The 22,940-nt window shown below is 40.4% G+C and overlaps 1 protein-coding gene across 1 annotated transcript; it reads left to right on the forward strand.

The window, feature by feature from the left end:
• Positions 1–327: 327 nt before the first annotated feature.
• Positions 328–22,770, forward strand: YWHAB (tyrosine 3-monooxygenase/tryptophan 5-monooxygenase activation protein beta). The gene is made up of 6 exons (XM_080685766.1): positions 328–682; positions 15,793–16,095; positions 17,971–18,094; positions 19,167–19,330; positions 20,480–20,575; positions 20,864–22,770. The coding sequence occupies exons 2-6, from the start codon at positions 15,796–15,798 to the stop codon at positions 20,918–20,920; spliced, it is 741 nt and encodes a 246-aa protein (XP_080541892.1). The 5' UTR covers positions 328–682; positions 15,793–15,795; the 3' UTR covers positions 20,921–22,770.
• The last annotated feature ends 170 nt before the right edge of the window (positions 22,771–22,940 follow it).

The following is a 22,940-nucleotide window of genomic DNA, read 5'->3' on the forward strand; positions in this document are numbered from 1 at the left end:
ATTTAGGAATGAGCAATTTCTGTCCTTCCCTAGGTCCAGTTTCCCAACGCACATAGCAAAAGGGGACAGATCTCTGCCTCCGACGCCGTGGCGATTACTTTTTGGGTGGGGTGGGAACCGATGACCTCGGAATCTTTCGGCCTGGCCCCCGCGAATTTTAGCCTAAGTAGAGCCGGCCTAGAGCACGCCCAACCCCAAACCTCGCCCAGTTCTCCAGGTTCCTACACGACCCAGTCCTTGGCCCTCCCCCCCACACACCGCCCCTTCTCCTTCCTCCTCCTCTTTCCGCTCCCCCGCCCTTATTTCCGTCCCCCTCCGCCCGCCTCCCTCTCGCTCCAGGCCCACGCCCTCCGACCTCCCGCGCCCGCTGCCTCCCGGCCCTCCGCTCCGCTTCCTCTTCCCTCCCTCAGCGCCCCTCTAGGGCGGCCGGGGCAACCCCGTGCCCCGCTCGCCCAATGAGGAGACGGCGCAGGGAACGGGGCGGAGCTCGGGCCGGAGCGGAAGTGGTGACCGGAGCGGAAGTGGAGCTGCCGCCACTGCCGCCGCCGATTCCGGAGCCGGGGTAGCTGCCGTGCCGCCGCTGCAGCCGCCGCTGCTGCTTGAGGAGTGGGCCTGGGAAGGAAGCGGTCACCGCGCTCGGAGCTCCGCTCGCCATCGTCTTTGTCCCTGCCGACCTCCCACGGTGAGTGCGGCGCGGGGCCCACTCGGGGCCCCCGGGGGCCCATTCCAAAGCTCCCCACTCGCGGCGGTGGCGGCAGCGACCAGGGCGACCCCCGGGTGGGCTCCAGGAGTAGTGGCGCGCGCCTTTCTCTGCCCCGCGCGGTCGCCTGCGGCGCGGGCCCGGCCTCACCGCGGCCCCTCCCTGTTTCCGGGGCCGGGCCCTCGGCTCCGGAGAGGCCCGGCCGCCCTCGCCGCCAGCGGACTGCCCGGCGGGCTGGGTGCGGCTCCGGACCAGACCGGAAGGGATAGCGAGGCGCGCAACCCGGACCCTCCTTCACTGCCCAGTTTCGATCCCCGCGCGACTCCTCCCTACACCTTGGGTGTTGAGATCCAACGTTTTCAGCCCTGTCACCCCTGCTCCTTGCTTTCCGGTTTCCAAAAATTAAAATTGAACCAAATGCGGGCGAGTTCTCGAGCCCCCGTGCCCCTGCTTGACTCCCTCAGAATGGGTAAGGGATTTAACCTTGGGAGAGAGCAACGAGATAACCCCCCTCCCACTTTGCAGCAAAGCCATTTTTCATCCTCGTTCTCTGGTTTTGGAGCCCGGTGGGACCCGAGACTCCCTGGTTCCCTGGGAAGCACAGGGTTGAGGTTTGCATCAAGAAAATGCATTTGTTGGAACCGGTTACTGAGTCAGATCGGATCCTCAGGAAAAAAAAAGATGTCGGAGACTGAGAATCGAATATTTTCCCACGGTATTTACCGTCATTAATGCCAGAGCCTTTTGTGTACTCGCCCAAAATTCCCCCATACTGTGTGTTAGCATGTTTTTAGGATTGAAATTTGCCTGATGGCTTCCCTGGTGGTAGGGAAGGGTGGAAGTGATTTGGGGCCTTGTCTTCATAATATGAGTACATCTTTGTCTATTGCAAATGGAGAATTCTGCATGTAATGAGGTTTTCAAAGGTGGCAGTATTGGTAAGACAATTTGCCAACCTTTCTGTAAGAATTCGTGTCTCGTGTCTTTGCCTTCACTGCGCTTCTCTTTGGTAGATAGCATCAGGATCTGATTTTACTTGCCCTGTGTGGGAGATAGAATTTGGCAAGATGGTGCTATGAACATATAAAATCAGGAGGCCACAGGAGCCCAAACAGAAAGATGAAGCACTTGTAAGAATATAAAAATTGCATTTCTCACTCTGTCTCAATTGTTCAAATGAAACCACACATATGTGCAGTCTATAGAACAGAACATGTGGCTACTCAGTTTTTTGCATTTTTCTGTTAGAAACTTAAATGTATAAATATTACTTGGTTCTTAGTGATTTTCTTCTTGAACACTTCCAATACACCCCATTCCTAATTTTGGAGTATGTATCTCTGTTACCTGAGCCCTCATTTTCTATGTCCTTAGCAGCACACAGGATGATAAGGATAAAACCTGTCCATTTTCTGGACCCAAATTAGAATTTTAACCTGTGGTCTTCAAAATAGAAGGCTAATAATTCAGTAGCAACTGCTGAATTATTTTCCTAGCCCCTCCTTTCAAAGAGATAAGAAACCATTCACCCATCTTACAGATGGAGTCTTTATGACAAGTGAGGTGATTTAGCCTAGACCACACACCTGGTTTTCAGATTTAATATCTTCCTTCATCAATAGTAAATATTTATGGACTGTCAGCCTCTGAGGTATGGCTCCTACCCTATAATCTTCTGTACATTTCCCATCATGCAGTGCTTGAAGCCATTTTAGAATTGGAGCTCTATAGATCCGGGAGACAGCCTCCATAAAACCAGGCTGAGCACATTCCCATGATGCCGGCTCCCAAGACAGAGTCTCCAGATTTTGGGGCCACTGCAATAAATGCATTTTGCTCATTTGACTATGGACATGGAAGCACTTGGCATCAGATCAATTTGATTCAGGTCTTGCCTGTAGCTCTAGCTGTGATTTTCAGCCTGCTGCTTAATCTCTTGGTTTCTCTAGCTCCAGAGTTGTGAGGCTTTTTACAAACTGTAGATTGTTAAATATAAGAATTTGGTTTTGTTTTCTAATCACTAAGTTCACTGTTAATGGCTTTCTTTTTTTTTCCTCCAGTTGCATTCTGATGAGATCCAACCGTTTTGTATATGCTGCTTTCAAAAATTGACATAGTATTAACAGAACCTAATTTTGTGTCTAGCATCTCCATTCTTTCTAGCACATTTTCTCATCTCTGTATTGCAAATGGTAATAGTCTTTAATGTGTTATTGTGACAAATTCAATAATTAGAATAAGGATCTGGGATATAGTAGATATTTAATAAATGTTTTTTGAACATATAAATGAAGATGAGCATATATAGATTAGACATATGCTATATAGCATAGACACATATGGAGTTTATCCGTTTGTCATTCACCAACTGATGAGGTAGCATCAAACAATTAATGTGTAATAATAATATCCACCACTTAATTCCTTACTATGTGCCAAGCTTTGTTCTAAGCACTTTACACATTCAAGAACCCTTTATAACTGCCAGTGATAGGTAACCACTGTTAGCCTCATTCTACAGATGAAGAAACTGAAGCACAAAGAACTTAAATCATTTTCCTAGGGAAATACAGCACAAGGTAAGTGTTGGAGCCAGGAATCAAACCCAGGCAGTCTGGCTCTAATGATAGGTTTCTACTTGTAGTAGAAGACACATATATCTTTCAGTGTGTACACCGTAATTGTATTTAAATAGGAATTTTAGCTATTTTGGAAAATAGGTACAATGTAATTTGTTGAGGGGAGTATATATATTCTGGCTTGAAGGAATGGTACTGCTTGTGAAAGACCATTTTTTCTAGTATTTGCTTCATACTAGAGAGAAAGCTAGTTAGTTATTTTGTGGCTTTATCCAGTCCTAGGTTCTTCATCTAGTTGAGTTTAGTCAGGACCTTATTTATTTAATTTAAACCTTCATTGTTGAGGGCCACCTTTATTGATTTTTCTTTATCATACTACCTTTTTGTAGAGTTTTAGATTTTTTCATATTTTGTTAGTGAGGAGGAGTTGAGTAGAGAGAAAATTCTAAATTAAACATCCTGTTATGCTGCCTGCTTTTTCAGTGGCATCAAACTAAGCTGTTTTCCTTTAAATGGGGATGGATACCTTAGAGAATGAACTAAAATTTCCTTGTAAAGCAACTTTAAAAAAATAAATATCTTTATTGATTTCAGAGAGGTGTGGGGGGGAGAGAGATAGAAACATCAATGATGAGAATCATTGATCAGCTGCTTCCTGCATGCCCCACACTGGGGATCCTGCCCACAACCCGGGCATGTGCCCTGACCAGTAATCAAACAGTGACCTCCTGGTTCATAGCTCAACCACTGAGCCACCGGGGCCGGGCTGTTAAGCAACTTTAAATTTCTGGGTTCCTACATTTTTCTAGGGAGAGGTGACAATTCACTAGCCAGGAAACAAGAAATTAATTGTATAATTAATTTTAAGATTTGGAACCATCTTGGTCTCAATACGAATATGATCTTAGTATCATCTGTATGTCATGATGGAGAAACTACAGAATTGGATTCTGAAGGAATTTTTCTAAGGGGAATACTTAGGAAGGCAATATAGATGAATATATTTTGTGATGTGCCTGCTAAAATCCAATCACCTTAACTGCTTTCTCTGCTAAAAGATCTAATATAGGCATCGTTATGTATTTGTAATACTTAAAATGGGGTGAAATTGATTGACAACCTCTAGAGAACAAGTCATTCCCAGCAGAGTTGGAGTGAGATTACTTTTTAAAAAATTTGGCCATTCCTCTATTATGTAAGTTTATTTCATTGTTTTCCCTAAGAGAGCCAACAATAAAAGTTATTTCTGAATGGCCTTGACCTGGACAGAGATTGGAGGCGACAATAAAGTACACGTGGGCCCTGGCCGTTGTAACTGTTTGTCCATAAATCTTACCTAAAAGCTTGTTTAACAGTCTGGTGAATTTTTGGCATATGCTGTTTCTAACTGCCTCATTTGATTTTGGCTTTTAAAGCTAGATGAATTAAGGCCAATTCTCAAATCTCACTGTAATACCTTTTGAAGAATCTTCGAAAAATTGTTCATTCTATCTTTTTATTAAATAAGCATTGAAAATCATAGTTGATCTTTAGGAGTAGTGCCACATAGAGGAAAGAGCCAGGTACTGGATTTACTGTGTGACCCTGGGCAGGTAAGTTTTGGCATCTATAAAAGGGACAGTGACATTCTCAGGATTAAATGAGTTGATATAAATCCTTAGTGCTTTGCACATTTAGGTGAACCATAATTAATGGATTTTTTTTTTGTTTTCTTTACTAGACCAATTGTATAGCTGATTAGACTTTTGAGAGATGGACACAAAGTATTTCAAGGGTTTGTGGAAGCTCAGTTTCCATCTGTAAATATAACAGTTGGTAGCTAAGAAACAATTAAAAAGTGTAGTGTTGTCTTCTGATTGGAACTGAAGTGGCTCTTTTTAAAAATAAAAAACAACAAACTCATAGGTACAGATAACAGAGGGAAAGGGGGTGGAGGGATGCTAAACGTTTGGTGACAGAAAGAGACTAATTTTGGGTGGTGAGTGCACAATGCAATATACAGATGATGTTTCATAAAAAATTGTACACCTGAAACATATAATGTAATTAACCAAGGTTACCCAGTAAATTCATTTTTAAAAAGAATGAAAGTAGCCCTAGCTGGTTTGGCTCAGTGGATAGAGCGTCAGCCTACGGACTGGAGGGTCCCGGGTTCAATTCCAGTCAAGGGCACATGCTCAGGTTGTATGTGTCAAGGGCACATGCCCAGTAGGGGGCATGCAGGAGGCAGCCGATCAATGATTCTCTCTCATCATTGATGTTCCTATCTCTATCTCCCTCTCCCTTCCTCTCTGAAATCAATAAAAATCTTAAAAAAAAAAAAAAGAATGAAAGTAATCTAAGACAGAGTAGAAATATAGTCCGTATTTTATAGGACAGATCTGGTCTTCCTGCCTCAGTCCACATAGGAAATAGAAATAGCCTGTTCAATTCCTCAAAAAAGTGCATCAATTGATCAGAAAGTTTCATATTCAGCATGACAGGCATTGTGCTATGTGTTGGGCACCCACAGATAAAAGTCTAGGTTCCTACCTGAAGCTTATAATCCAGTGTGGGAGCCAACAGACATTTACAGTAAACTGTGATAACCGCTGTTTTAGAACTAGGCAGGGGTAAATGAACATGCTTTTCTTTATACAAGTCTTTAAAGAAAGCTGTCTGAATTTAAAAGAAATGAGGTATGTAAGTGTCCCTTCAACTGTTGACCATTTGTTAGACTTTTGTGTAGAATCTACTGTGGCTGACATTTGAGTGCTTACAGTGTGCAGAGACTGTGTTAAATGTTTTGTATCGGGAACAAATTTATTCCTTACAAAAGCCCTATTAATAAGTAGGTTTGCCTATTTAGTGCATGATTAAAAAGACTCACAGAGGTCCAGTAACCTCTAGAGTTTGTGTGTGATACTGGTCAATTGGACTGGGTCACTCCCATTTTGTTGGTGGGCCCAAAGCTTTTGAATCCTATTCACAAGAATGACCAATTGGGCTGTCTTTATGGATCATAATTAGCATATTGTCTTTTTTGATCAATCACTTAAAGCCAGGAGATCAGTTTATTGTCTCCTCTGCCACTGATTCACATTGTGTGACCTTGGGCTTATCACTTACCACCTCCGTTGTTTTAGGTTTAATTTTGACTAATTGGACACAGTTAATGATACTCAACAACTGATGTGAGAGAGGGAAGGGATTTTCAAATAGAAGTGCAGTTTCCCTCCACAATCATGTTCTCTGGACATCATGCTAATGACTTGGTATGTCAGACATGCTGTGTTTCATTTTCTAACAAAGCCTGCAAATATTTGAATGGAATTAAATTTATTACAGGACTCTGAATTTTATGTGTAGAATGGCACACAGACATTTTTAGAGTGGGTGATTTTCAGTGAGTAGTTTTCTTTAAGAGCCAGGAATACTTTTACTGGGTGACACCCACTAACCACCTGGTTCCACTGATTTCCTCAGTCCATGCTTGTCCTGCAGGAGCTTGGCATCTGTTCTTCCTTTAGCAGAATGACTCCAGAGCTGTAACTTCCTTTATGGTGCTACTAGAGGCCTGGCGCACGAAATTCGTGCATGGGTATGACCCTTAGGCCTGGCCTGCGATCAGGGCCATCTTCCCCGGCTGCCAGCCCTGCCCCCCCCCCACCACCACCCACCCCCGGTTCCCCCTTCGCCATCGGGCAATCCGGAACCTGCCAGCAGGGGTGGGGAGACGGGACCAAGAGGTTGGCCAGCAGGCCCCGTTCAGGTAATCGGGACCTGCGGGCTGGGGCAGTTCCTGCATTGAGTGTCTGCCCCCTGGTGGTCAGTGTGCATCATAGTGACCGGTCGATTGCCGTTCAATTGATTTGCATATTACCCTTTTATTATATAGGATGGGTGTTCTATCTGGAATGGTACATCTGTGAATGTTTTTCAGAATTTATTGTCAATTCCTTACCCCATGCAAACTTTTGAGCTTAGATTTTTAAGATGTTCCTCGCAGTTTCCTCTCTAGATTGATAACTGTTCTCATTTCTGTATCTACCTTGGCCTTCTTTATTGATTAAGGTATTACATATGTGTCCTTATTGCCCCCCCACCCTCCCACTCATGCCCTCACCCCCCTGTTGTCTGTGTCCATTGGTTAGGCTTATATGCATGCATACAAGTCCTTTGGTTGATCTCTCCCCCTTAGCCCGACCCTCCCCTACCTTCCCTCGAGCAGTTCCCTTTTTCTCTTCTGAATAAAACCCCATCCCAACCCATAAAGCCAGTCAGTACCATTCATGTTTAAACAACCTGTTCCCTCTCATTCTATCCTGGTTCCTTCTCCAAGAAGCAGCTTTGATATGTGCTGTCTTCTCATTTCATGTAAACCATCTTGTTTGTTAGTTATAAATGTCTCCTTTTAACATTTTAGGAAACCGAGATTCAGAAAAGTTATTTTAAAAGTCACCTAATTTCTTTTAGAAGCTCAGATTTGTTGTATGTAGGGCTTTCCATTGTGCTATGCCCAAGGTCATACAATGTGAGTCAGATCCCACTCAGATTTGTTTTGTATTAGAGCTTCAGTAATCCTGACACATAATAAATAGATGTAGAATCCTCACTTTAAACTTATAACAATTATTAAATTCAATTAAATTGAGGATTTTTTTTCCTTGAACACAACACATAGGTGAAAGTTAATACTTCCAAAAGCCACAGCTGTCATTTTCAACTCTTGCTTTATGCAATGCTTTTTTTAAAAAAGAAAACATCGATTAACAATGGCTAGAGAGCCCTTTATTTTTTATTTTTTTCTTATTCTTGAATGTTTCCTTCTGGCCACTGGTATTTCATGGCTATCTGTAGAATTATTCTTCATAATGTTTTTTAGGAGATATTTTACAAAGATGAAATGTTGTGATGCAGATTTACCCTCCCCTTCTTTATCTCTAACAGGTATTTCTACGACATTAAATTTCTTCTCTCTTTTTCTCTGTTTTTTGTTTTTTTTTTTAATATATTTTTACTGCTTTCAGAGAGAGGAAGGGAGAGGGAGAGAGAGAAACATCAATGATGAGAGAAAATCATTCATTGACTGCCTGCTGCACACCCACGCTGGGGATTGAGCCTGCAACCCCTACATGTGCCCTTGACTGGAATTGAACCTAGGACCCTTCAGTCCTCAGGCCGACGCTCAACCCTCTGATCCAAACTGGCTAGGGCTCTTTCTTTTTCTTTTTTTTTTTTTTTTTTTTTTTTAAATATATTTTATTGATATTTTACAGAGAGGAAGGGAGAGGGATAGAGAGCTAGAAACATCGATGAGAGAGAAACATCGATCAGCTGCCTCCTGCACACCTCCCACCGGGGATGTGCCCGCAACCAAGGTACATGCCCTTGACCGGAATCGAACCCGGGACCCTTCAGTCCGCAGGCCGACGCTCTATCCACTGAGCCAAACCGGTTTCGGCGGGCTCTTTCTTTTTTTATAATCCTCACCCAAGGATATTTTTTTCCATTGATTTTTTTTTTCTTTTTTTTTTTTTTTTTTAGGGAGAATGGAAGGGAGGGGGAGAAAGAGGGAGAGAAACATTAATGTGAGAGACACACCCATTGGTTGCCTCCCACATTCACCCCAACTAGGGCCAGGAACCAAGCCTGCAACTGAGGTACATGCCCTTGACCAAACCTGGGACCCTAACCACTGAGAAAACCTGGCTAGGGTTAAGTCCCTTCTTTTGATGGCCATGTAATCTTGTAACATTTATCTCTCTTTGAACCACTCCCCTGTTGGATATTTAGATTGCCCTCTGAAGTGCTATATCTAGTGGCTTTGAACAGCCCGACAGCCATCATCATTATATGGCTGTGCTTGAGCAATCCCATTCTGGAGCATGTCGGTGACTTCTTGATCTATGCTGGCATAAGGAAATCTTTTGCCTACTGCGGGGTTAGACCTCTTTCGGGCTCTAATAAATTTTTCTGCTTTGCTATTGTGACTTTGCTGTTGGTGCTAGGCCTGATGATGGACTGCAGTCTTTTAAGGCCTTTTAGAAGGCAAGATAAAGGCTCTCGTCAATGTTTTATCTTGGTCTGGAACCTTCCTTCAAAGTCTCAGAAGAAAAGTAAGCCCTGATTATAAACCATCATTACTTAACATCTAGAAAATTCAATTAGGAACTACTGAATAAAACTGTTACAGTTAACATTTGTGTCCATTTTGAGGACATTGAGGGGTGAAGTCTTATATATAATGTTAACATTATAATATTCACTTCCTGTGCAGGATTAATCTGGACTTGCTTTTCCTTCTTATGGTTTGTATATTTTTTTTAAAAAAATTGCAGCTCTGACTGGTTTGGCTTGGTGGATAGAGTGTCGGCCTGCGGACTGAAGGGTCCCAGGTTCGATTCCGGTCAAGGGCATGAACTTTGGTTGCGGGCACATACCCAGTAGGGAGTGTGCAGGAGGCAACTGATCGATGTTTCTCTCTCATTGATGTTTCTAACTCTCTATCCCTCTCCCTTCCTCTCTGTAAAAAATCAATAAAATATATTTAAAAAAAAAAATTCAGCTCTAGCCGGTTTGGCTCAGTGGATAGAGCTTCAGCCTGTGAACTGAAAGGTCCCAGGTTCGATTCCGGGTTGTGGGCTCGATCCCCAGTAGGGGACTTGCAGGAGGCAGCCAGTCCAAGATTCTCTCTCATCATGAATGTTTCTATCTCTCTCTCCCTCTTCCTTTCTCTCTGAAATCAATAAAAATATGTTTAAAAATAAAGTAAAATAAATTCCAAGCTCATATTTTGTGATGTATAGGCACTCTGAGAGGTGTGATATGCACTATGCAATTAAAAAAAAATTTTGTACTTTTCTTTTTAAAAAAATTACCTTGATTGTTGAAAGTATTACAGCTGTCCTCCTTTCCTCCTTTGAACCCTCCATGTATTTATTCTTTAATTCTCTGCCCCTCATCTTCACAGTACCACCTTTTCTGAGGTAGAAGCTATTGTTTCCAATTTATAGATTGGAAGACTGAGATTGAATAAGCTCATGTGGCTGTGTAGTGGTAGATCCTGCTCTTACACACTGTCCTGTTGTCTTTCCACCATACCCCATATATGTAGCCCGTGTTCTTTCTGCTCTCCCAGTAATGATTTATTTAAAAAATTCACAGATACTTATTTGAACATTAATTTTGTGATTGGCCTATTTTAGGCATTAAATGAGAAACAAATGTAATGCTTTTCTTTTGAGGACATGCACACGGCTCATCATCTTTAGCATAGAAGACATAGAATGTAGATATAGAGAAGCCCTAGACTGTGTAATAGGCTACAGGTGTATTTGGGTTCATAGGCAGGGTAGGTCAGCTGGGGGTGGCGTAATCAGGGAAGGCCTTCTGGTCCTAGATGGATGGATATAGTTTGTATTAGACAGGAAGTAAATAGGACATTCTAGATGAAATGAACTATAGTAGTTCCCCCTTATCCTCGGACGATATGTTCTAAGACCGCAGGTAGTACCAAACTCCATATATACTATGTTTTTCCCTTTACATAACATAGCTATGATGAAATTTAATTTATAAATTAGGCACAGTAAGAAATTAACAACAGTAGCTAGTAGAACAATTATAACAATCTACTGTAATAAAAGTTATGTGAATGTGGTCTTCCTCTTTCTCTCTAAAACTGATCTGATAATGGAAACTGCTACTAAGTGACTAACGGGCAGGTAGCATCTTTGGCTAGAGTCTCGGACAAAGGAATGATTCACGTCCTGGTAGTACCGAGCCATACGTCATGAGATTTCATCACACTACTCACAGTGGCTTGCAATTTAAAACTTACAAATTGTTTATTTCTGGAATTTTCTTTTTAATATTTTCAGACTGCATTTGACTGCCGGTAACTGAAACCGTGGAAAGAGAAACCAGAGATAAGGGAAGACTACGGTATAGAAGCAATTTTAGGCATGTTTGATCATGGCATTTAGAGTATTCAGTGATGTCCAGCCTGGGAGAAAGGTGCATGTTGGAGAATACTGCAAGAGAAAGTCTTAACAGGTCTTGAAAAGCCAAGTTATGAAGGACTTTGAAAGCCAGGTAGAGTTTAGATTTGACGGAGTAGCCAGAAGAGAGTCATTGAAAGTTATGGAGTGAGGGTGGAGGCATGACTAATTTTGAAGTAGGTGCCAGAAATACAAGGGTTGAGGTACAAATATAAGAAGGACTTAATGTGCTTATGAAGAATAGGTGCTTTGAATTATTTAAGAAGAGAGAAAGAGTTTTACCAAGGTTGCAGTTTGACTATTTTTTCACTTTGGGATCTGTTCATTTACTCAGCAGATATTTTTGTTGATACCGATATGTGCAAGGTGCTGTGGGGGATATGCCCTCAAGGAGTTTTGGTGTTGTAAGGGATTTAAGGAATATAGACATAATTTTGGTACTAAAGAAATGTGATAAAACCTTAAGAGAGGTATACAGAAAATGCTTTGTGAGAATATTTTTAGTTTAGAGTAATGCTGTCCAATAGAAATACAATGTGAGCCACATGTAGTTTAAATTTATCTTGTGGTAACATTTAAAAAGTAAAAAGAAACAAGTGAAATTAATTTAAATACTTAATAAAAATTTAACTCCATATTTCAAATATTACAGTTTAAACATCTGACATTAGCCACGTGTGGCTAGTGGCTATCATATTAAACGGCTCAGGTGTAGTAGCTTATGAAAAGGCTTCATGGAGGAGTTGACATTTGAGCCATGCTTGGGAAGAATTTTGTATGCAGAATAGATGGAAAAGGACATTCCAGGTAGAGGAGTGGCTTAGTGAACAAAGAAAGAAAATACTTTGTATGTAAGAAAACCATTTTGCCAGAGAAGTACGTATTGCACGGGAGGCATGTTTTGGGAAAAATCTGGGAAAGATGGTTGGAAATCCTTACTGGAGGGAAAAATTGGACTGCTATTGGCAGGAGGGGGCTTTAAAGGAATTTGAGCAGGAAGTGACTTGATCAGAGTGTCAAGAATGAAGAATGGATCTGGTAGCAAAGACATGAAGTGGGCTAAAGATAATGAGAGACTGAAAGCAGTGAGACTAGGGAAAGGCGCATGGGAGGGTTATTATAGATGTAGAAGTAGGAACAATTTAATTTCTCTTGTCTGCTGCCTTCCTGCAAACTGCTGGGTGGTGTGTAACCCATTTCCTGTTGAAATTGGTCTTGCTGCTTCAGAATCCATGTTATATAAGTCAAAAGTTACATAAACAGCAGGCATCAGGACATTTAGCTATGGCTTTTACTTGTTGTAAATTGTTTTGTTTTGTTTTTAATATATTTTATTGATTTTTTTTACAGAGAGGAAGAGAGAGGGATAGAGAGTTAGAAACATCGATGAGAGAGACATAGATAAGCTGCCTCCTGCACGCCCCCTACTGGGGATGTGCCTGCAACCCAGGTACATGCCCTTGACCGGAATCGAACCTGGGACCCTTCCGTCCGCAAACCGGTTAGGGCATTGTAAGTTGTTTTTGTATGTGTAATTCAGATTTTTAAAATAGATTCATCCTTTATTTAAGGCGTGTGGTCAGTCTTTCCATATCATGATGGGTTCTCAACCTCCAAGAGCTCTTGCAGTGATCCCAAAGAAACTTGAAATAGTTGTCCCCAAACCAGAAAGATCCCATTTTATTTTGAGAAATAGAATGTGTACATTTGGGAGGTCCCAAGGAGAGTCAGGATTCTTTAAAGAGGTATGATTTAACTTTTAATGTTTGGGAAGGGGAGGCATCTTACTTGGGGAGTCTAGTAGAGCCAAACGGTTTCCAGGTCTCCTTTAGCAGTGTTGATCCTTCCTACTTCTCTATTACTCTTTTATAATACTGCATGGGATGGCTTAGCTCTGAATTGGCTTGTGGCCAGTACTTTATTAACTGGAATCTTTCCTATGTAGAGTTGCATAGGTGCTGTTTTATGAATTTGGAGTGGACCACTAAGACTAAGTGACTGCTGACTTTGAATTAGTCTACAGACGGGGAAATTTTTAAAGTTCATTGAAAGTTGGCTTCTTTCTGTTTCTCTCTTTTAGGAACAATGAAGTAGGGTTATTTAATGATGGAAATAGTGTCCTGATCTCAAAGACTTTATGGTCAAGAAAGTTAGACATAATTGAGAGAGTATATAATTTTAAGATGGTGAATTATTGACAGTATTATAGTTACCGTAATACTGTCCTCCATTCCCGCCCCCCCCCAATAGTATGGTTTTTTTTTTTTTTTTTTTAATATATTTTATTGATTTCTTACAGAGAGGAAGGGAGAGGGATAGAGAGCTAGAAACATCGATGAGAGAGAAATATCGATCAGCCGCCTCCCGCACACCCCCTACTGGGGATGTGCCCGCAACCAAGGCACATGCCCTTGACCGGAATCAAACCTGGGACCTTCCAGTCCGCAGGCCGACGCTCTATCCACTGAGCCAAACCGGCTTCGGCAGTATGTTTTTTTGATGTGCTTATATTATTATATTAAGAGTAGACTAGGTTGTATTGTGGTAACAAACAGCCCCACCATGTCCATGACTTAACCCAACAAAAGTTTATTTCTTTTTCCCATTGCATGTCCAGTGCAGGTCTGCAGGGGTTCCTTCACCTTACAGACTCGGGTTACAGAAACTCCACTGTTTTGTGACAGTGGCTGCTGTAAGAAGAGAGTCTGATGAACCATACAGGCTTTTAGCAGTTTCAACCTGGAAGTAGCTTTTAGCAGTTTTAACCTGGAAGTAGCATCATTTCTAGTTATATTTCATTGGACAGAACTAATCGTGTGACCCCTCCTACATGCAGGGGGTTGCCAGGAAATGTAGGAGAGCAAATCAAATATTTTGTGAGGATTATTAACTCTCATAGTCTCATTCTAGTGATGTGGGTGAAGATGTCAAATGGATCAAGGTGAGACCTTTTCACTGAGTGTAAGCTTAGAGTTAGTGAGCCTTATATAAAACACAGCTCTGAATATGATTTAGGTAATAAGCAGGGGGAAGAAATAACATAGTTCTGAACTAAAAAACCAACTATTTGAATTGTCTAGGTGTGGGGTGTATCTTATCATTGCGTTCCATCTCATAAAATACTTTTATGTGGTACAGGCATCTGTAGAATTTCTCCCTTGAAAATACAAAAATGACTTTTAAGGCAAAACCAGTTTGTGAATAGGGCTTATACTTCCTTTTCTATTTTGAAATTATTAACCATTTCCAGAGTCTTAAATTTTTATACCGTGTGTGTGTGTGTGTGTTTGTATAGTAATGAATTTGTTTTAAAAATACTGATATTCCCATTACTATTTAAAGTAGTATTTTATCTTTTTATACTTTGGGATGTTAGTGTATTTTTACACTGGCACAGATTGATATATTGAAATTTAAACCAATAGTACATAAAATTAATTTGTATTGGCTAATTTTTAGCTACATGTTATCCAAAACTTACTGTTCTCTATAAATGGTGATTATTATAGTGGGGAATTGACTAAAGTGAGGTGAGTAATTTAAAAGGCATTCACTGATGGGTGTATAAAGGGTTTGATAAAATGATAAACTAAAGCCACTAAGATTTTTGTCTATTTCAGAGAAACTTTTAGATGAACTCAATTATAATTTGAAGTTCTGTTGCTGTGCATGTTGTAGAATACACTCATATCTCTTGCAACCTATACCATGTACTGAATTAGTGCCTGATTATTATATATAATCCTGTGGAGAGTTGGTAGTTTTCTTATTTTCCACTGAGGAAACAGAGCGCAGAGGTTAAGTGATTTGACCAAGGTCATACCCCTTGTAAGTAGCAGGGCTGGTGCTAGAGCCAAATTTGCCTGCCCGTGATTTATGCTACAGTGTATTCTTGTAACAAATTTAGCAAATCACAGAAGATATGAAAAAAATGGCACATATTTTTTAGGTACCTACTGCTTGATGGGCACTGCCAAATATAACATAAAATCTTATTTTTTGCCTGAAGATTAAAGCAATCATCACACTTAAGATATTTTCCCCTACATTATTTGGTCAAAACAGGACAATTATTGAAAAAAGTAAAGAACATATACGTAGCATAAGTTTCTAAAGAAATCATTATTAAGCAGTCTCTATGTGTTGAGGAGGCAGATGCGGAATGTAGAAGAAAACAAAAATTGTAGAGAGAGACACTTGAATTTGAGTTCTGGCTCTCTATCATTTCTAAGCTGTGTTGCCTTCGTTGAACCTCTATTTCTTCACCTCAAAGAAAGGGGGACGGATTGTTATGAACATATCTACCCTGTGGTATTGTTGGGGAAATTAACTGACCAAAGTAAGAAAAAAATCTTAGCAAAATACCTAAGTTGATAGGTGTGTCTGGTCAGTGTTGTTGAGGGCATCTGGAAATAGATGTTACACATACAGGTATGTTTCTTTTCAGATGGGTGGAATAAGAGTCATGCATGCATTTTCTGGGCCCTGAAGCCTGACATTTGCTTCTCTTTTTCTCTTGTTCTTGTTTTAGGGAATGACCATGGATAAAAGTGAGCTGGTACAGAAAGCCAAACTCGCCGAGCAGGCTGAGCGCTATGATGACATGGCTGCAGCTATGAAGGCAGTCACGGAACAGGGGCATGAACTCTCCAATGAAGAGAGAAATCTGCTCTCTGTCGCCTACAAGAATGTGGTAGGCGCTCGCCGTTCTTCCTGGCGTGTCATCTCCAGCATTGAACAGAAAACAGAGAGGAACGAGAAGAAGCAGCAGATGGGCAAAGAGTACCGGGAGAAGATAGAGGCAGAACTGCAGGACATCTGCAACGATGTTCTGGTAAGGCCAGTGCTTCTGTTTCAAACAGTGATTTGTAAGTTGTATTAATTTAATGTTCAAATGCAAACTCTCAAACAGCTTATGAGACAAAGGTGTCTGAATATACTGGAAAGCTGCAAACCATTTGCAAGTAATTTTTAAACATATGAAGTGATTTTTCTTACCTCTTATTTGATCAGAGGTTGCTTATCACTGATGGGGAATTTTCCTCTCTCCCTTCAAAAAGACCTGTGAAAAATAGGAACATTTAGTCAACATTCCTCCATCTTTTCTTTAGAAATCGAATCCAGATAGGCAGGATTATAGATAGATGCAGTACAGATAGGCTGTTCTGTATATTAGGAGCAAAAAGCTAGGCTGCCTTTTAGCCTCTGCCCCGTGTAAAGTCCTGCTTTTGTCCAAAAGTTAGCCACGTAGGTCTGTTTGGGGATTTTCCTCTCCTATGTTTTATAGAAACCTTGGTCAGATGATGGATTCCTAACTGCTTTCACTCTGACCACCATCTGGGGTTGGATGGGAGGGGTGCATATCCTAGAGCAAACCATGATCATATTGTCTTTCCCTCACATCCTGAGCCCACTGGGAACTTTCTTTTTCTTCCAGGTGAAATCAGGTAAAAATGAATGGTGAGGGCTGCTTTGAAGGGAAAAGGAATTCACACTTGTGGATCTACCTCCTCCCCTGCTGGCTGCCTCTCCGAGTTACTGCCCATGACACCTTTCTTTTGAAAACCTGTACAAAGCTTGTCAGCCATCAGGCAGTTCTCCTCATCCCTAACCCATAAGGAGTTGCACCCTGTCTGTCTGCAAAGAATTAAAATTAATATTGCTCTTTGCATCTTTTCACTTTGATTGATCACATCCCCTTATAACTAAGCTTTTGCATTGAGCTGCTCTTTTTGTTAGACTCATAGTGTAAGAATGTCATGACTAAATTTGTTGCCTGTTGGTAATTTGGGGGTTTGTTAATGGTGCACTAATTCCTGAATGTTAGGTGCATCTGATATTCAGATGAAGTATGGCATGTATTCCAAGGGCAAGAAAGTTCCATAATTCCTGAAAATGTAGACCAGCTTTTAAGAGCATCTGAAAGAATGTGAAGAACGCATGGTACTTACTGCCTCTTAACCAGTTTTTCAGGATGCCACATTCTAAAACAACTCTTCGAAAATATTGCTCTGTTTACGAAGCTTGGACTCCTTCAGAACTGCTTTTGTTGTAAGCATAAATGTTTAAAGGAATTTATTATTAATAATAGTAGTAGCTACCTTTTGAGTGCTTACTATGTGCCAGGCAACATGTTAAGCACTTTATGTATTTAGCTCTTTCTCATAACTACTCTAGAAGATGGCTATTGTGCTTCCTGTTGGAGAGCAGAGGAAACGGAGGCTAAGGATAGTTAGGTCATTTGTCCAAGGTCATACAGATAGTTCCTATCACCTAGAGGACCATTATTAACATTGAAAGAGTATCATTCCAGACTTTTTCTGTACATATTTTTGTGCGTGTAGACACATATTTTAATATTAAAATAAGATTCATGTGATATTTGTAATCTGCCATTTTTATTTCACTCAGACTTCTTTTGAGAACCTTTTCATATTAACAGTGTAGTTCCGCATCATTTTTAAGGCCTACATAGCATTCCATTGTATGGCTCTACTTTAATCAACCCCTTATGGATGGTGAAGTGATTTTTAACAGAAGAAAACAGACATCTGCTAAAAACTTTTAAACGCTTTGGATGAAAAATGTTTTTTTTAATCTTCAAAAAAATATTTAGAAGTGGTAGTGTGTATCTTGAATCTCAGACATAGTTTTAACATCTTGTAAATAATATTTCCAGATTCTTAACAAAATGTGAATCATTTTTTAGGAGCTGTTGGACAAATATCTTATTCCCAATGCTACACAACCGGAAAGCAAGGTGTTCTACTTGAAAATGAAAGGAGATTATTTTAGATATCTTTCTGAGGTGGCTTCTGGAGACAATAAGCAAAGTAAGTAACATTCAAAAAAAGAAAAGAAATTTGAGCACTAGTGGAGTCAGTCTTCCTTTGTAATAATTTTAACAGTTTTTGCCTTGTCTATTCACTGTAGACACTAACATCACAGTACTCAGACCACAGCATTGTGCTGACCTGTGGGATAAACGAGGTCATGGGGGTTGACAGATCAAAATGTATCTAAGGGGAAGATAGGGAGGGTATTAAAAGTCTGGTGCAGTCCTAACCAGTTTAGCTTAGTGGATAAAGCGTCCGCCGGTGGACTGAAGGGTCCCAGGTTCAATTCTGGTCAAAGACATGTACCTCAGTTGCAGGCTCCATCTCCGGTCCTGGTTGGGGAGCATGCAGGAGTCAACCAATTGATATGTCTCTCTCACATCATTGTTTCTCTCTCCCTCCCCCCCCCAAAAAAAAAAATACCCTGCAGTGAGAATTTTTAATTTTAACAAAAATTAAAACTCTGGTGTAGTAATACTTCCAAAGAGAATTTTAACTTGAGGATTATTTGGTAGCTCTCTTTAGAGGTGAAACTTGAGCATGAAAGCACCATATAAAGAGTGATACATCTCTTTTATCTCATACATGTATTACTGTGATGGTGATAATTATAGCTGTGTTTTATTAAGTGCCTATTATGTGCCAAATATTGTAGAGTCTTATTTATTCTTTATACAACCCTGGGAGTTCGGGTGGAAGTCTGTTCATTCTTCTGATAAGGAAACCAAGGCTACAGAAGTTTTCACTTCAAGCCACACACCTAGTGAATAAGAGCTGGTAATTCAAGTTTGGGTTCAAAGTCCATGACCTTTCCACTAGAGCATATTTTTTATGTTCTATCTTGTTAAAGGTTATTTCTGTATTTCTTACTGCCTTTGTGGGCTTAGTCATATTGTTTTAGTTTTTCCCCAAAGCATTTAATGTAGTACTTAAATTAGAACATTTAGCAAATGATTGTTAATCAATTTGATCCAGCCCAGTTTGGTAAGATAATTTGATAGTGGTCCGGTGTGTGATGCAGCCTCTGAAAGAACCCAACCTTTAATATTTTTTTTTACCTTTCTTTTAGCCACTGTGTCGAACTCTCAGCAGGCTTACCAGGAAGCATTTGAAATTAGTAAGAAAGAAATGCAGCCTACACACCCCATTCGACTTGGCCTGGCACTGAATTTCTCAGTGTTTTACTACGAGATTCTGAACTCTCCTGAAAAGGCTTGCAGCCTGGCGAAAACGGTGAGAAAGGCCCTCTGGTTTCTGATCACAGCAAAACAGTGCTGTTCTTAGTAACTTATTTCCTGAATATAACTCATTGTCTTGGACTATTTTCATAAAATATATATTTGGGTATATATTTTATGAAATAAATTCATACCTACTTTCTGATTTTTTCTCAACACCTTCTATTTTGTGTTTTATTTTTGTTGTTTAATTAGTATTTGGGGGGGTGGTTGTGGATAATTCAGGGTGAAGGCAGTTTGTTGTTTCTTGTCAAGCTTTGGGTTATAGAATTTGGAAAAAGTGTGTGAAATGAAGTTCCATTGCATAATTGAACCAGATTTAGTGGTGTGAAGTTCTGTTCTCCCTTGATTCCTTGTATCCAGATCTTTTGAGTTGTAGTGTGTTTTGTTTTGTTTTAATGTGAAATGTAGATTTATTCATCATGCAATACTTTCTTTTTTCATTTCTTCATTGATTAAGGTATTACATATGTGTCCTCATCCCTCCATTAACCCCCCAGCCCACCCCCATCCCCCACTCATACCCTCTCCCCCCTGATGTTCGTGTCCATTGGTTAGGCTTATATTCATGCATACAAGTCCTTTGGTTGATCTCTCCTCCTTTCCCCCACCCTCCCCTACCTTCCCTCTGAGGTTTGGCAGTCTGATCAATGCTTCGCTGTCTCTGGATCTGTCCCTGTTCATCAGTTTATGTTATTCATTATATTCCACAAATGAGTGAGATCATGTGGTATTTATCTTTCTCTGACTGGCTTATTTCACTTAGCATAATGCTCTCCAGTTCCATCCATGCTGTTGCAAACTTGAGTTGTAGTTTTTTGTTTTGTTTCTGTTGTTGTTTTCTTCTTTCTAAAAGTATTACTAGAAATGTCTTTGGTAATTAAAAAATTACATGAATCTGCCTAGAATGAATGCTGTATTAACAATGATAACCTGCTGACTTACCTAAAAATTTTTGTCATTGTTGGTGCTTTATAAACATTCATTATATGTTAGCTGCAACAGCTGGCAAACAAGGTAATAATGGCCTAGGTTCTCCCAAAGTGGACAGGATAAATTATATTCATTTGTTAGCAGGAAAAAAATTGGACTAAATGTGCTCCAGAAAACCTGTGATTTCTTTGCTAAAGGCTCTTTGTTGTAGGCATTTGATGAAGCAATTGCTGAATTGGATACACTGAATGAAGAGTCATACAAAGACAGCACGCTGATCATGCAGTTGCTTAGGGACAATCTCACTGTAAGTACTACTGGTTTCAGTGACTGCTTTTGGAGGGTTCACAGTCTACTCACCCACCTCATAATTCACTATTGCCCAAGACCCAAGAGAGGTTTGTGCCTTGTAAGTATAGTTAAATTGAAAGTGTTGAATGCGTACTAAAGTTTTGACCTTTTTAGTCATCACTGTTGGCACTCATACAGGAATAATTTTAAAGAGTTGAGGGAGATAAGGCGCTACAGATGGGAAACCGCCGAGAGTACATTTTAGTAGCCCTGCTTTGATCATAACTCTGTTTTTCTCTTGCAGCTGTGGACGTCGGAAAACCAGGGAGATGAAGGAGATGCTGGGGAGGGAGAGAACTAATGTCTATTGTGCTCCGTGATCTGTTCAGTGTCACTCTGTACCCTCCACTTATATCCCTTTGTGCGATAAAAAAAAAAAAAAAAAAAAAAAAATCGTACATTGACTTTTCGATTTTTCACAGCCTCAGCCTAGCAAAAATGGTCCATGGGATAAACAGCTGGTATTTGTATCTTAAATTCAGATTGGTCACATAAATGCCACGGCATTCTGAAGTTTTGATTTTTAACATTGACAGGATTACTGTGTGTTTAATTTTTTAAAAAACAACACTGTGATTATGGGGTTTTGTAACTAAGCAGAACTCTTACTGGTAGAAAAAATAGACCTGAATTTTCTGTAACTTTTGGGAAAGTTTAAACAGTCACTGAAATACTGCTCCATTGTAAAGTTGTACAGAAAGTTGTAGTGATTATAATGTGATGCTGGGACTTGGAGTGAGATACCTGTCATTTCGCATTCGAGTTTAATGGCAATTCACAGTAATTATGCCTGTACAGGGCATATAGACACTTGACCAGTTGGGGCTCTTGCCACTCAAAAGTTCATGACTGCAGATGTCCAGTGTCTTCCTCTGAGGAAACTCGAAGCCGAAAATTGGAATTCTTTGTGGCAGTTAACTGGGTTATGACACCATGAGAAGGTCCAGTGCTCATATAACACACGTGACTAAAACCCCTGTCCTACAACAATGTCACTGATTTGCAACTTGTGCTTCAGTTGTGGAATCTATTTTCCTTGTAACCATGAGCTAAAGAAGAAAGCAAGCCGTGTATCTTATGAATGGCCTTATCTGTCTCCTGGCTAGTAACTTTATGAATAATGTTCTGCAGAGATTGCCTTTCACATGAGGAGTACTCAGTCTTTGGGTTCTTCCCAGCTCCAGGCTTTTAAATTCTGAAATCTAAACATTCTTTCCCACTGTCTTTTTGACTGTTGACTTTGTTTTTTCTCTTTTTAAGTTTCTGTCCTGCAGCTTTACCTTTTTTTTCTTTTTGAAATTTATCTTTATTTTTCTTTTGTTCACAGTTTAATACTATATGGACAGGGATAGGAGGCCTGGAGGGGGTGAGAAGGGAAATTGGTGAGCACTTGGGTGAGCAGGCCTTGTTTCAGTCAAGAAGAGCTTCCAGCACCGCAGCTCTGTCTTCCTCCAGTTTTCAGCACAGTTGTTCTTCCGCCACCAAGATCTGAATCAAAAAGTATTTTTAAATATCCATGACTCCTCTCTGTATTAACAGCCAGCCCTGATAATGCTTGTTGGTACCTGATCTCCCAACTGTACTCATCCAGCCAAATTCATAGACGTGTTTAAACAAGACCCTCTGATGCAGGGAAGTTGCATGATCACTGCATTGGGGAGAATCCAGAATACCCAGGCCTACCAGTCTCACAGTATCCCCCTCTCTTTAACATTCCACATAGCTGTAGTATCCATCTGTTTGTCCATCTGCTGAAATGAGAAAAGAAACCTTCATGCACTGATGAAAACAAACCAAAAAAAAAAAGAAAAAAAATCCCTCCTTTCTAGCTGAACAAAATGTGCAGTTAAATACTTGGCGCTTGAAAATGCAGTAGTGAACGTGGAACGAGCCTGTCTGTATATCTGGTAGCTCTTTCTTGCTTTGTTTTTCCTTACCAGTATTCTGCCTCACGTTTGCTTCTGTGATGGTTATATTGCCTAGCAAGCACACCCGTGGTTGTGAAAATAGTATAGCAAAAAAAGAAAAATCCCCGGTTATTGATGTACTAGATTTGTGTATGTCTTTTAAACAGTTCTAGTTTCCACCTTACACGGAATAATCAGGAAACGTGTAAAAATTCAAAAGTGAAATAAAAAATTTTATCAGTTAGTTGCCTGTGAATTGATGTTGATGTGTGGCACCATTTCTATCACTACCAGAATTAGCTAACTTTTTTTTTATCACACTCATTTTAGGCTCTACTCTTCTTTAAAAGTAGGCAACAGCTTTATGTCATCCTTTAGAACTTGAAGTCAAGGTGTTATCAAAGGAAAGAAATT

The sequence above is a fragment of the Plecotus auritus genome, assembly GCF_963455305.1.
Source record: "Plecotus auritus genome assembly, chromosome: 8".
NCBI lineage: Eukaryota > Metazoa > Chordata > Mammalia > Chiroptera > Vespertilionidae > Plecotus > Plecotus auritus.